This window comes from Elephantulus edwardii, unplaced genomic scaffold (genome assembly GCF_000299155.1).
Source record: "Elephantulus edwardii isolate Elephantulus edwardi_28Jun2011 unplaced genomic scaffold, EleEdw1.0 scaffold00263, whole genome shotgun sequence".
In the NCBI taxonomy this organism is placed as follows: Eukaryota; Metazoa; Chordata; class Mammalia; order Macroscelidea; family Macroscelididae; genus Elephantulus; species Elephantulus edwardii.
The window spans coordinates 1,961,608-1,975,208 of record NW_006400013.1 but is presented as its reverse complement, the minus strand read 5'-3'; the positions used below and the strand labels follow the sequence as shown (position 1 = coordinate 1,975,208).

The 13,601-nt window shown below is 45.7% G+C and overlaps 1 protein-coding gene across 2 annotated transcripts in view; it reads right to left on the bottom strand.

Moving 5' to 3' along the window:
* Positions 1 to 3,356, bottom strand: part of USP3 (ubiquitin specific peptidase 3) — a 110,592-nt gene extending 107,236 nt beyond the window's left edge. Inside the window, exon 1 of one of the 2 annotated variants that reach the window (XM_006899614.1) lies at positions 3,127 to 3,356. In XM_006899614.1, the coding sequence (XP_006899676.1) occupies positions 3,127 to 3,217 (91 nt within the window). In that variant the 5' untranslated portion in view covers positions 3,218 to 3,356. The remainder of the gene's footprint in view (positions 1 to 3,126) is intronic. The other variant, XM_006899613.1, reaches the window with a different exon arrangement.
* Positions 3,357 to 13,601: the final 10,245 nt, after the last annotated feature.

Below are 13,601 nucleotides of genomic sequence, written 5' to 3'. Positions count from 1 at the left end.
TTGAATGACTTGTGGTATCTCAACAACCTGAATACAGCTGACAATTATTTACTAAGCTAGACAATAAGAGCTTCAAAAATACAAAACAATGCCACTCTTCTCACTAATTTTGTTAAAAAACTGTTATTTTTTCCATAAAGTGTTACTGAACATATTTATTATTTGTAAGTTAATTATTAGACACATATTTTTTAATTTATCAGTTTTATTTTCTGATGTAGTAAATATCATTAAATAGAAGTCACACACAGACTCCCTTAGGTTCTCAATAGTTATTTCAGGAGTCCAAGAGGTTCTGAGAACAAAAAGCTTGACATTTGAGTTATGTAATTGTACACAATTACATATGTGTTGTACACAATTATATAACCCAACATAAAGCCTTCTATAAATAAACACAAGTTTATTCTGAAACATAATTACTTCTTACACTCCCTCATCTTATTGAATAATAAATATATCTAGCTGTATTCAGCCAAAGCGGGTAGGTCATATTGGCCCATTTAAGGAACCTCAAGTTGTCACAAAAATTACTTGGTCCATCTAAAAGCAGCATGTAAAATAAGTATGAAGTATTATCTTTTGGGTTATTTGGTTCATTTTGGAGGAGTTTTTTAAAAAGATGATCTAATGAAACTGATACTGGAAGGAAGCAGACTATTTGCCTAAGGATGTACTGCTATCTCTTTGAGCCTAACATGCTGGTCTTTTGAACTTGTTTGGCAGTCTTAAGGATCCCTCCCTCACTCCATTGTAATTGCAAGTTCCCAAAGAAAACAAGGATATGCTGTCAAGGTGCCAGAATAGGGTTTTCTCCTCATTAATAAACACTATTCCACACTCAATACCCAGGCATTAGCTACCCTCTTGTTCCTTTACCCCCCAAAAAGGGGAAGGGAATTATACAATGTTGGAGAATAAATACCAGAATATACAACACACCACGATGATGAATTAGTTAGGGATTCACAGATGTACTAATCGCTGAAACAACAGGCAGGCAAGAACAAGATCAAGCTCTATACAATAATGACACTAGATTAAATCAACAAATACATGCCAACAGGTTAAAGGGAGAAGACCACATAAAATAGGTCCAATTCTCTGAGTGTGGACAGAAGAACAAACCCACATGAAGTTGAGAAACTAGCTGTGTGGCTTCCACAAACCCAAGCCAATGGCTAGAACAACCCTTGAAAAGCCCTGTCAGAGGCAAACTTTGTTGCAAGATACAAAGATACTATCCCAGGAATAACCCCACCCTTAGGGCTAAACATACTAGTTTGTTCTTGCTAAGGGCCTCTCTAAGTCTCTCAGGTTTGCTCTTAAGTTTCTCCAGAGATGCTCAATTCTCTGCATCTTTCTTCTAAGTTGAAGAGGACAACGCAAACACAACAGGAGATCATTCTCTTCCTTTTTAGGTACATATGCCCAGTGAAGCCATTTTTAAATTCGATTCCGTTTTATGTAGAAAAAGCCTGCAATGTGGGAAAGGTCCTCTCTATATTCTTAAGAGTTCACTACAGATTAGCAAGGATGATTTTATTATTCCTTAAAATGGATGCTTTTTGCGTTTGCTTTGATTTGGTGTGCCCCCAAATCTCTTTTTTTAAAAAAGGCAAATTAAAAGTTACAGCTGTAAGGACCACAAGTATAGCTACAGTTAATGTATCACTAGCCAATATGGAAAGCACTTTTATACTCCTTATTGGCTGTTCCAGATTCAACCATTTACCTTTCGAAATATACTTACAGGTAAAAAGAATATATACAAATGTCTGCAACCTTCACAAAGAACTGCAATACTGCACTGTAAAGCCAATTAACCAGTTAATCTTTAAAGGCTTCATGGAGATAAAGCAATCTTGACTTACAAAAGCCAAGCAAAAGCACCAAACCTCAAACCTCGGTGGGCTCCAGGAAACTGCAGTTACATCTATTCTTTTATCCTTGGGTACATTTTTCCTTTGTGTACGCTGTTTCTTTCTTCGGGCATAATCACCATTTAGGAAGCAACCTGTCAAAAGTGTCAAAACTCCCTTCCCAGCTGCGACCCACAATGAGAAATGTCTCATAAGCCAAACTATATCGCTGCTCCTTTGAGTTTTTCAAAGGCACACAAGATTTTTTTTTTTTTTTTAAACGTACGACTCTAATTTTACACTCCAAGTCAAGCTACCATTGATCATCTGAAAGCTAATAAACAAAGACTCGAGCTGCGGCCCTAGGGCTCTACCAGGAAGTAATCAAAGCAGTGTGGCCGGCGCGATCCTAAATCGCTGGAGCAGACAATGAGAGGGCAGTGGGGTTTTCAAAGGGACCCGCAGAAGGAGTTAAAATGCTTAAGCTACGTAAGCAAAAGGCATTACATAAACCTAATAGCGTTCCCCGAGCACATGAACTCGGGACTCCCAAACAATCCCAGACAACCCAAAAGATGGGAAAGCCAAACTCGAGCCGCTCCTCTAAAGCAGCTGTTGGCTTCGCCTCCCTCCTCCCAAGTTCTTTAGCTCCAGCCTGTTTTCAAACTTCACCCTCCGGCTGATGAAACACTCGGAGCTCGGCCGCCCAAGCTTCCGAGCGCCGCTCCCGGCCCCCGCCCGCCGCGGACACGGCCGCCTGAGTCGGCAGGGAAGGGCAAGGAAGCCGGGCCTGAACGGGCGGCGAGGGACCGTCCGGGCACCCCGCAGCCCAGACAAAGCTGCGCCCGGAGAGCGGCATCGTCCCCGCCTGCTCCGTTCAGTGCCGGGCCGGACACACGCTCCCCACAGCCCCCAACCCCACGGCAGGCGCAAGCTCGGTCCCCACAGGGCGGCGCGGCGGGGGCGCGAACCGCGGGCCGGGGTCCCTCACCGCCGCTGGCGCCCCCCGCGCGCGAGGCCCCGCGGGCTCCCGCCCCTCGCGCCTCTCCATCCCCGGCCGGGCCGTCGGGCTGCGGGAAACAAAGGAGCCGCCGTCGCCGCCGCTCCGCCCGCCTTAGCACGTACCCCTAGCCCAGCCGGCCGGGCCCCGCTCACCCTCGCCCCTCTCAAAGTCGTCGCGCCGGCAGTCCGCGACCCCTAGACGGCAGGCCCCGCGGAGCCGGGGCCTCGGGTGCCCGGCCGCGCGGCCCGGAGCCGCACTCACCGCTGCAGCACCAGGACGACGGGGAGCCGTTGGGGAACTTGGCTGAGTCCGGAGCGATGCAGACGCTGGAACTGAGGTGCGGACACTCCATGGCCACCAGGAAGGCAGCGGGGAGGACTAAGGCTCCGAGACCGGGCGAAGTGGGGGCGGAGGGACTACAGAAGCTCCGTCTGGGGTCGCTTCTCAACAGGCGCTCCGCCGACGGCGGCTGCGTCCCGAGCCCTTGCGTCAAAGAAAACAAGGGCTGCCGGGCGCCGGGTTTTCCCACCCGCCGTTTCCCGGAGCGCCGCTCCGGAAAACGTGAAAAGTCCCATCCGGGTTTTGCCGCCACCCCTAGACCGTAGGCTTCCGCCTTCCCAGGCCAGCCCCGCCCCGAGCCCGGTCAGACTCCGCCCCCAGGCCTGGCCCCGCCCCGTCCGTTCTCGGACCGTGGGGTCCCGGCGCGCGCTGCTCAGTGCCCGGCAGTCCAGCAGCGCTCGGAAGCGACTGGTCGGATCCCTAGGCCCCATGAAGGACGGGGCGCCCAGCCGGGGGACTCGGGGTCCACTCTGCTGCGTTCACCGCTTCCCGGCGAGCGCTCCTAGGCTGAAAGGATTAGCTTTGCATGGTGTGTAGCGGCATCGTGGTAGAAAATCTGGTCAGCCAGAAAAATAAGAAAATAAAAACACACACTTTAGACCCCATCTTCTACCGGAAGAAGTGAGCTCAGAGAGGTTAAAGGCCTGGCCTCTAGCGACCAGCGGACTGCGTGGGCTTCAGAGCAACGCTGAGAGCCCAGCACATGGGGCAGGTGTGGTGCTGGCGCTGCTGTGGCTTCACACATGGCTTCTTCACACGTTCACCTGGACAGCAAGTGGTAGAGCCCAAAGCTGTGCCTACAATCTGCATGCAAACCCTGCCTCTGACCCACGAGAGGGACATCGGACTTTTCATTCCTCGGCCACTTCTAGAAGCTTCTAGAAGTTATATAAACTACAGTTTTCTGAGCCGGAAATGCCCATTCCTGGGAGATTAAAAAAATCAGAAAGGCTCAAATATGTGTTACCCACCCACTACTACCTACCAGGGAGATCTGGTGGCCTAGTAGTGAGTTGTGAGGCCAACTCAAAGGCACGAGGTTCAAACCCACCAGTTGCTCCGCTGGAGAAGGGAGAGCAATCTCTTCTGGTGCCATCAGTTGCCTCTGAAAATCCACTGGAGGGTCAGCTATGACTCTACTGAACAGCTACCCTGCAGCCGGCCACTTTACATACATTATCTAACTTAAGCCTTGCAAACACCCTCCTGCAGCTGTCACCAGCTATATTGCTGCGTCTGTAACTTGCTAATCAGTTTCAGGACTGGATCTCTGCAGCCTGACCTTTTTAGAAGGTGGCTGAGGGGGAAGGCCAAGCCTCCTGGGGCGTTTGAATAGGCGTTAGATCCTAGGGAGCTAATGATCTCTCTAGGGCACGGCCCAAGGGCATGGGGGTCAATATAAATACAGCCTCAAAACCGGGGATCCTGGGAAAACCCGGCGAATCATCAGGCCGGCGGGAGGGAGGTAGCTGATGTGGCAATCCGGCGGGTGAGGCGAGAGGAGGAAGGAAGGTCAGGGAATGATTAACCGAGCTGGGTAGTGTTTAGAGGGAGGCCCCTCCAGAGAGTGCACTCCACTTCTCCGGCCCCTCCTCTCCCTCCTCCTTCACCTTCCGTGGCTTGTCTTCTTCCTTGCGTTCCTCTGCCAAAAGTTGCCCACCTCTCTGAGACCAGTCAGACTAGCCACAGTAGAAAAAGTCTTCTGTCATTTTGCGCGTGTTGGTTGTGTGAGCTCCTGGGCCCTCACATTTTGGCCAGGAAAGAATTGTGGCAGGTTCCCCCATCCTGAAGCCAGACAACAAGCAAGAGTGCACTCAGATCCTTGCTCCCTGCCTACTTGATGGCCAAGGGATGCTAGTGGCTCAGGTTCTCTCAAGACTTTTTCCTCAAGTGTAAAATGGGAGGAGGGGAATCATACTGATTTCACAGAGAAGATATTAGAATTCATGAGGATTGCCCATGCTGGGTAGTTGGGCAACAAATCACAGGTTGTTATTTAAGGGCCCAGAGTGAGGGCGTAATGCTATGGGCAAGGGGAGGATAAGCAGTAGAATAATATTTGACTTTGTTCAAGCTCTTCTACACCTCTCCTATCAAGTGATTGCTTTTTAAGGCCTGCCCGCTGAACAGGGACTGCATTTAATAACCTTACCTCCTCTACTGGCCATGGAGCATGCCTTGTCTCCTGCCTTCCACCCCTTAGCTTACCTCCCAATCTGTGATGCCCTATCTTTAAAAGACAAAATCACCACCACAACAAAAACCCCCGATACATTTCACAGATGCAACATTGTTGTTGTTAGATAGCCTTAAATTGTCCCATCTAACAATGGCAACCCTGTGAACATAAGATGTGAACCTTGCCCTCCCTCACACATCCTCAAGGTATCTGATATGGTGAGCCTATTGTTACAGACACTGTGTCAATCCACTTTTGTGTGTGTGTGTGTGTGTGTGTGTGTGTGTGTGTCAATCCATCTTGTTGACCATCCGCCTCTCTTTGACTTACCCTCCACCTTTCCCGGAATGACGTCTATTTCCAAGGAGTGACACCTCTTGGAGGGTCTCAAACAAGTATATCTGGCTTTCTTCCTTTTTCCTAACCTAAAATGCAGAACCTGGAAGATGTCCATTAAATAAGTGTTCAATTAGTGAATGAATGAGTGACCAGTTAGCAGTGTCTAGTGTTCAGATGTCTTCTTCCTATCCGGAGGCCACGTTTTTCTTCATAGACCTTCAAAGAGATGAACAGACACAAGGATTGCTGCAATGGGCACAAGTCAGAGATGAGGAGGATGGATGGTGCAGGATAGGACAGGGTTCAGATCTGTTGCTCAGAGGGTCTCTATGAGTCAGACACGACTGGCACCTAACAAAAATAACAAAGTGTTCAGAAGTTTAGGAAGTATCTGCTAAGAATCGGGTGCTGTGGACATGATCTTTACATTTACTTTGGGCTCAGACCCTATGATTTAATATGTAAAAACACCCTGTCAGGTGTAAACTGGTTTTTGGTTTGTTTTGTTTTTTGTTTTTATTAGTACCTTCTCCCTAGTTAGAATGAAAGTCCCTCTGAGGAGGGCCTCTGGTTTAGTTATTCCCTCACCACAACTGTCCCCTAGAGAGCAAAAGAGGCCTTCAGGGGGTTGAACAAGACCTGGGGTTTTCTCTAGATTTCCCTAAAACACAGAATTCTCCTAGGTCTTTGGACGTTTTTCGTTGTCGAAAAGGAGAAAGAAGCTGCAGTGAGTGTGTCAAATGGAGGAAGACCAAGGGGCACAACGGGAAGTCTGCAGTTTCAGCCCCTGGTCTCTTCAGCTGCCTTTAATACAACGTTCGCATACTTGTTCTTGGCCTGCATCCCTTTGGCACCAAAAAGCGCTGACATGCCAACGCCCGAGTAGTGATGAGCTGGGCCAGGGGACACTCGGTGCCCGGGGCCCCATTCCCCACCCTCCCAGTGCGAGCAGAGCAGAATGCTGGGGTGGGCAGGGAAGGGGGCTCTAGGCCTAAAAGCTGCCCGCAGGAGTGTTTGAAAAGTTTCAAGGAGTAATCAATGCACAGGATCTGTGGGATTTTAAAAAAATAATAACAATTGTTATTTTGTATTGTTGAAAATATACACAGTAGAGTATACACCAATGCAACAATTTCTACATATACAAATCAGTGACACTGATGATCTCCTCCAAGTTTTGCAATCATTTTCACCTTCCTTTTCTGAATTGTTCCCTATACGTTAGCCTAAACACTCTTCCTCCAGCCTTCCTACTTAGCCTTTCTAGTTGCTGTTAATTCCGTCCCTTAGAGAGCCAGTTCTTTAAAGGAGCGCAAAACTCAGGGCAGACAGGAAGGCACACTTGTCGCCACCGTTTCAAATGCTCCTCTTCAATCCATATCCACACTCGCGTGTATATATATACATTGAAGAAGGTAGATAGAGTGTGGAAAGGAAAAGCATGTGTTGCCATGGGAATCGTGATCAACAAGGGTTTCAAGGTAGCTACGGCCTTAAACTTGACCATTCCGACAAAATCAAGGGTCCTTAAGCAAAAATGTCCCAACTCTGGGGAAAACTAGCTCTGGCTACCTTATTTGGACAAGGTTTATTGGAAAACACCTAGAGCGCTGGTTTAATTATTTACTGTAGACATTTTTCTAGGAGCAAAGCCTCCTTGGGAATCAAAAGTTAGATCAGAGGCGGGAGGCTTGATGAGGATTGCTGGCAGGAGCAGGAGAGTAGGGGAAGCAGGGGCTTCTCCTCTCACCGGGCTGCATTTCCCAGCAGCACTTACCTGAAAGCTCCTAGCTTGCTCACTTGTTTAACGTCCTTCTTCTTCCGGCTTGACATGGAAACCTCAGTAGCCCCGTTCATCTCTTGATTTCCAGCTCCTGTGTCACCTGGTACCGGGCAGACCTGGAATAACTTTTTTAAGAATAATTTTATTTATTCATTTTAAGGAAAATTTACAGAGGCTTTGGATTTCCATTCATTCATTGTTCCACTTTTCTCCCTGCCCACCCCTCCCCACTGGAGTTGAATGACTTAGTAAATGAATTGGAGGGGAAGGAGTGGGCTTGATCCACACAGGAAAGCTGGCAGACATCCTCCCCAAGTTTTTGTTGCTTTCTAGGCACACTTGTTGCATCATCTCTTTGCCCAAAACTCCTGGCAGTGCCCATTCTTTGACAGGATGAGAAGCCCATTGTGTTGCAAATGTGAGTGGTCACTGAGGCTCTCTTGCCCCCAGTTCTTCCTCCCCCACCACTCCAGCAAAACCTAAATGGTTAAAAAAAAAAACCAAACTAAATGGTTCTCTTATTATAAGAAAAAAATACCTCCTGGTGAGCTCTGGTGGCCTAGTGGCAAGAAGCTGCACTGCAATCTCAGAGGTCCACGGTTCAAATCCACCAGATGCTCTGCTGGAGAAGGAGGAACAATCTCCTGTATCAGTCAGATCTGATTTGACGGTACACACACACACACACACACACACACACACACACATTCCCTCCTCATACCCAAGTCCTCTGCTACTTGTGTTTCCTTCCTTTCTACCTGATCAGCTCCTACTTCTACCCTGTGATGCAGCACCACCTATAGTTTCCTTAGGGAAGTCCCCCCTCACTGACTACCACCATCCCCCCAAGCTGACATCTAAGGCCTGTCTCCATTCTGTTCCTGAGGGCTGTCACATGGTGTTCTTATTATTTACGTAGTAGTTCTGCCTGGGAGTAAATACTTGTCATCTGTGAAGACTCAAGCCCTATGTCAACATTGGCAGCTTTTCTTTAAAAAGATGTATTGTTGACTGAATATTGTTGGAAATACCCCTTTTGAGAATGGTTAAGGGTGATGGTCCCCCAGTTATTGTACAAAAGCACCAATGATGTAAAAAACAGGAACATATTTATTGGATCCCAATAAGGTGCCAAATACTCTGTCATGTGTTTTTCATTTTCTCTGTAATCCCCACCACAGACCTGGTAGGTAGGCGTGGGCAGTTCCCGGTTACGGGCTCAGAATGGTTGACTTAGAGACAGCTTCTACTTGCCCTTTAATGTTATGCAAATTTGCTCTCACTTTGAAACCATTGAACCAGCTCCTGCTTGAAACATTATGCATCACAATCACCTTCACTCGCTGACTTGGCAGCTTTGAAATCATTGAAAAGACTTGGAGCTCTTTATCTTTCCTCTTTTTTTTCTTTTTTTGCTAAAGAGTCCAAATGGACTCCCCTGCGGTGGATTTAAAGCAAGGCTAAATTAGAACCATATGCAGCCATTTCAACTGACCTACAACTTACAGAGACACAGGGATGAATATCAATCTTAACCTGGGGCCAGTCTGAATTACCATCCTTTACCGATAAACTCAGAGAAGGTTAAAGAGTTGCACAAAATTGCATAATTAGCAATTGGTCTTTTACCAAAGGAGATTGAGTTTCACTCCTCATGCACATGGTCGCCTGAATGAGTTTGCAGTATTACCCAGAGGCAGCTGAAGTTCCTAATAGTGAAGAAAAGGCTTCGAGATTACAGAACAAAGACTAGCCTTTTGAGGAACTAAAAAGGAATCATTTATGTCCCTTGTCATTTGTAATAAGTATTAAATCATTAACATCTTAATTTGCATCGTTATGAACTCTGATATTGAAATATGCGTTATCACCCACCTGGAGTTGATGACCCATTTTCCAGATGAAGTACTGATAGATAATCAAAATAGTATGGCTCTAGGTATGAGTTGTTCTCTACTCAAAGGTGCTTAACAACAATAACAACAGAACCAAGCAACTCTTTGACAGTGGCCAAGTCACTTTTCCCTCCGGGCCTCAATGTTACCAACTGTAAGATGGGAGCATTGGACTAGATGTCATCAAAGACCTCTACAGAATGAGCGTCCAGTGATCCTGTGACTATTTCTTGGCCACCCAGGAACACAAACAGAGGCCGGGTCATCTTGGTATCCTGTGGCAGAGACTGCTAACTGTTCACCCTAGATTGGTTTCCTCTTCCTCCTGGGTTTGCTGCTAGAAACTGCTCGTCTTCCCTTGTTGTCAGGTGTGGCTGCTTTTGCCGGTGGCCTCTAAGCAGAAATCACAAGGATCAGCTTTGGCTAGTTCCCATGACAGAAAACTCTAGTGTCTAGTTGTGTGTATTAACACACGGAGGAAATGAGTGGAGATAAATTCCAGTAAACCCAGGAAGAAATGTGGATCTTTGCTGTCAGCCTGCCCTCTGGGTCTCCCCTGCAGCCGTTTATTCATTGCTGGATCTTCGCTGAGCTCCTGCCACCTGCCAGGCACTGAAGATACAGGAACCTGGAGCTCAGATTTGCACAACTCCTCTTCTAATTGATGTCTCCAGTATCAAGTCAGAAAACACTGGGAAAACACTGTGATACCACACAGTTCCCTTGGCTCACAGGATCCTGGATTGGACATCAAAGCCTCTGAATTTCAAAGCATTATCTAGACCAAGAGCTTTAAGACTTTTAATTGTGAGAATGACCTCATAGGGTTAAAGGCCTGGCTTGATGCTTGATATATAGTCACACCCCCACATCCCCAATAAATGCTCGTGTCCTTGAGACTTGACAAGTAGGATTGATGTAAGAGTAATAGGGATGGGAGAGAATGGCCTGAAATCATGAATACTAGTAAGTCTGACATACAAGCTTAGATTTCTATCCTTTAAAAGGGACCTGGCTCTTAATTAAGTATCCCAGAATGTAGCAAACAATAAAATCTTTATCTCCTTTATCTTGGTACTACAACTTGATGGGCAGTATGAGTGACTCTCTAACCCACTTGGTATTTGCCATAAATGCTAAGCAACCTTGTTCTTAAAAACTAATGAGAACTAGGTGTTGCCTAAGAACCATTACCAGCTACTCCAGACCGGGTTACAGTCGAAGGTCTCAGACAGAGAGGGAATTGGGGAAAAATGAGGACCAAAATTCAAAATCAAAGACAAGATCAGACTTACAGTTGTGCTAGAAACTGGTGGAACCCCAGAGATTGTAGCCCTTACACATGCCTCAAGCCTAAAACTGAAACCCACCCCCTCACACCCTCTTCGGAATCAACTTTCATCCAAACAATAGACAGACCTATAAAGTGAACAATAACTCCCATAAAGAACATGCTCCTCCTGAAAGCAATCAGCCATAGGGGACCAAAAGGGCAGCATTTACCACCAAAAAAAAAAAAGGCTCAGAGGCAGGAAGGGGCAGGAGAGCGGGACAAATGGAACAGAAGATCCCAGGAAGAAGGAGGAGGAGACCTGGTACATTGAGGGGATTGCAACCCACAAAACAAACTGTGTGCAAATTGTTAAAAGGAAAACGAGTTTTCTCTGTTAACACCCAAACTACCATAAAAAGAATAAAATAAAATTAAGGCATCTGAGCCAGAGCATTTGCCCACTGATGTGCTAGGTGTTTGGGAGACAAAGTGAGCACAGAGTTTCAGAGTTTCATCCTTAAAGTGATGTAGAAAGGGATAAGAGAAACAGATCAGCACACAGGCAATTGTAGTGTAGAATGGTGAAGTGCTGGGAAAGGAAGTACAGGATGTTGCTTTGCCACAAACAAGGGACAACTACTAGCCCAGGCTGGTGGGTGGGGCTAAGGTGGGGCGAGGGGAAATATCAGACAAGGCTTCCTGTAGAAAATTACGTGTGACCTGAGATACCGTTGATGCTAGGACTTAGCCAGGCAACATATATGGAATGGGCGTGGTGTTCTAGGAAGAGGAAACAGTATCTGCAAGGGCTCAGAGGCTCAGAGCAGATCTAGGACTGCCATTCTGGCTCGAAAGTCATGTGCCAGGGGTGGAAGGCTGAGAGAAGAGGCTGGCAAGGTAGAGAGAGGACAGATGGTGATAGGCTGCTGACGGGCTCTGGCAGAGAGTTGTCAACACAGAGAAATCTTAGTCCCTAGGATTCTGGCATCTTTCAGGGTTGTTCCTTGCCAGGTCCTGGGTGGATGGGGAAAGGGTATAGAAATGCAGAAAGAAAGGGAGATGGGATAAAGAAATGAGCTGATAATTATTACCATTAATCATTGCCACCAAGTCAATTCTGACTTTGGATGACTCCATGAATTGATTGTGTTACAGAGTAGAGACAAAACCATTGGTCATTCTTGCATGTAATCTTTATGGAAACTGATCACCAAGGATCTTCTACAGTGTGGCTGAATGGATTTGAACTGTTAACTTTTATGTTAGCTGTTGATTTAATTTCAGCACATAGTGTCTCACGCAGAGTAGAACTGCATCACGGACTTTTCAAGACTAACTTTCCTTTTTAAATTTTTTTTTTTTTTAGTATCATGTGCCTTGGGGTTGGAGCATACTTTTTTATTACTAGGGCACCAGAACCCCCTCATTTGTCTTTGTGTTTGCTTTTATTACTCTTGATAACTTTTGCTAGGGAGCTCTGGTGGCCTAGTGTTAAGAAACTACACTGCAATCCCAATGGCATGCAGTTCAAATCCACCAGTTGGTCCATGGGAGAAGGATGGACAACCCGCTGGAGGGTCAGCTATGGCTTGGTTCTGACTCGATGGTACTCAACAACAAATTTTTTTTTTCATTTTGCATTTTTTATAAAATTCTTTGGAGGCATATACATTTAAGAAATCGTTAAGATACTAATTTTTTAAAAATTTTTATATTCCTTTGTTTTAGCATTATCCTTTGTTTTTTTTTTGTTTTTTGTTTTTCCCTATAATTATATTTTATTAATTTTCATAAACATTTACAGAGATTTGGGGTTTCCATTCATTCATTGTTGCACTATCAATAACAAATTTTGATAGCTTTGTAGATTAGTTTTTGAGAGAACTATATCTCAATCTCTAATTGTACATTTGTCTATTTCTTTCTATAACTCTGTCCTTTTTTGTTTTATAGATTTTAAAATTAAATTGATAAGTGCTTTTCATTTTAAATTTTATTTTTATTGATATTTAATAAAAGTTTACAGAAAACTTGGATTTCCATTCATTCATTGTTGCACATTTTCCTTCCTCCCCTCCCCCAGTTTGCTTTTATCTTTAAAAAGATTCTTTCATTGTTGCACAATTACCTCCCTCCTCTGCCCTCCAGTCCACTTTTCTATGCTGATTTTCCATAACAGATGGCCAAGTTTGACTTTAACCACACCCAAGGTGCCTCTGGGTGTGTTTGAACTGCCAGCCTTTTAAGTAATCGTCAGTTACTTAACCCTGTGTGCCACCATGGGGCTTTCTAACAAGTATTCAACATCTATAAATAATTCCACTTCACTAACCATTGGGAAAATGCAAATTATAACTATTGTCCACACCTCGTATTTATACTCATTGTTGTCCAGTTGAAACTGACTCACAGCTGACCCACCAGCAGGTTTTCAGAGGCTGTAAATCACATAGGAGGAAAGTGCCCATCTTTCTTCCTTGCGTTTCTGGTGCATACAAACCATACAGAGTTACTGCCTTTGGGTTTAACACCCTGCTGGTCTAGAGCTCCCCAGTCTAGAAACAAACAGGCAGGAATTAGAATGCAGATGTACCCCACCTACGTAACCATGAGCTAATCCCCAAGAGGCCATGCCCTAATAGTGTTTACAATCCCACTGGGAAAGAAAGGCCAATATACTTGAGAAAGAAAATTTTATTGGGGCAGTGAATCCTAGACTTGGAGAATGTCCATGGTCCATAACTATTTTCTCTTCTAACTTTAATCCGACCTGAAAATTCAGCAATGCACAATATTCAGCTAGCCAGAAACTGCTTCCAGGATAGATGCCTTTGAGCTATGGTGTTGGAGAAGAGTACTGAATATCTCATGGACTACAGAAAGAACAAACAGATAACGTCTTAGAAAAAGGACAGCCAGAGTGCTCCC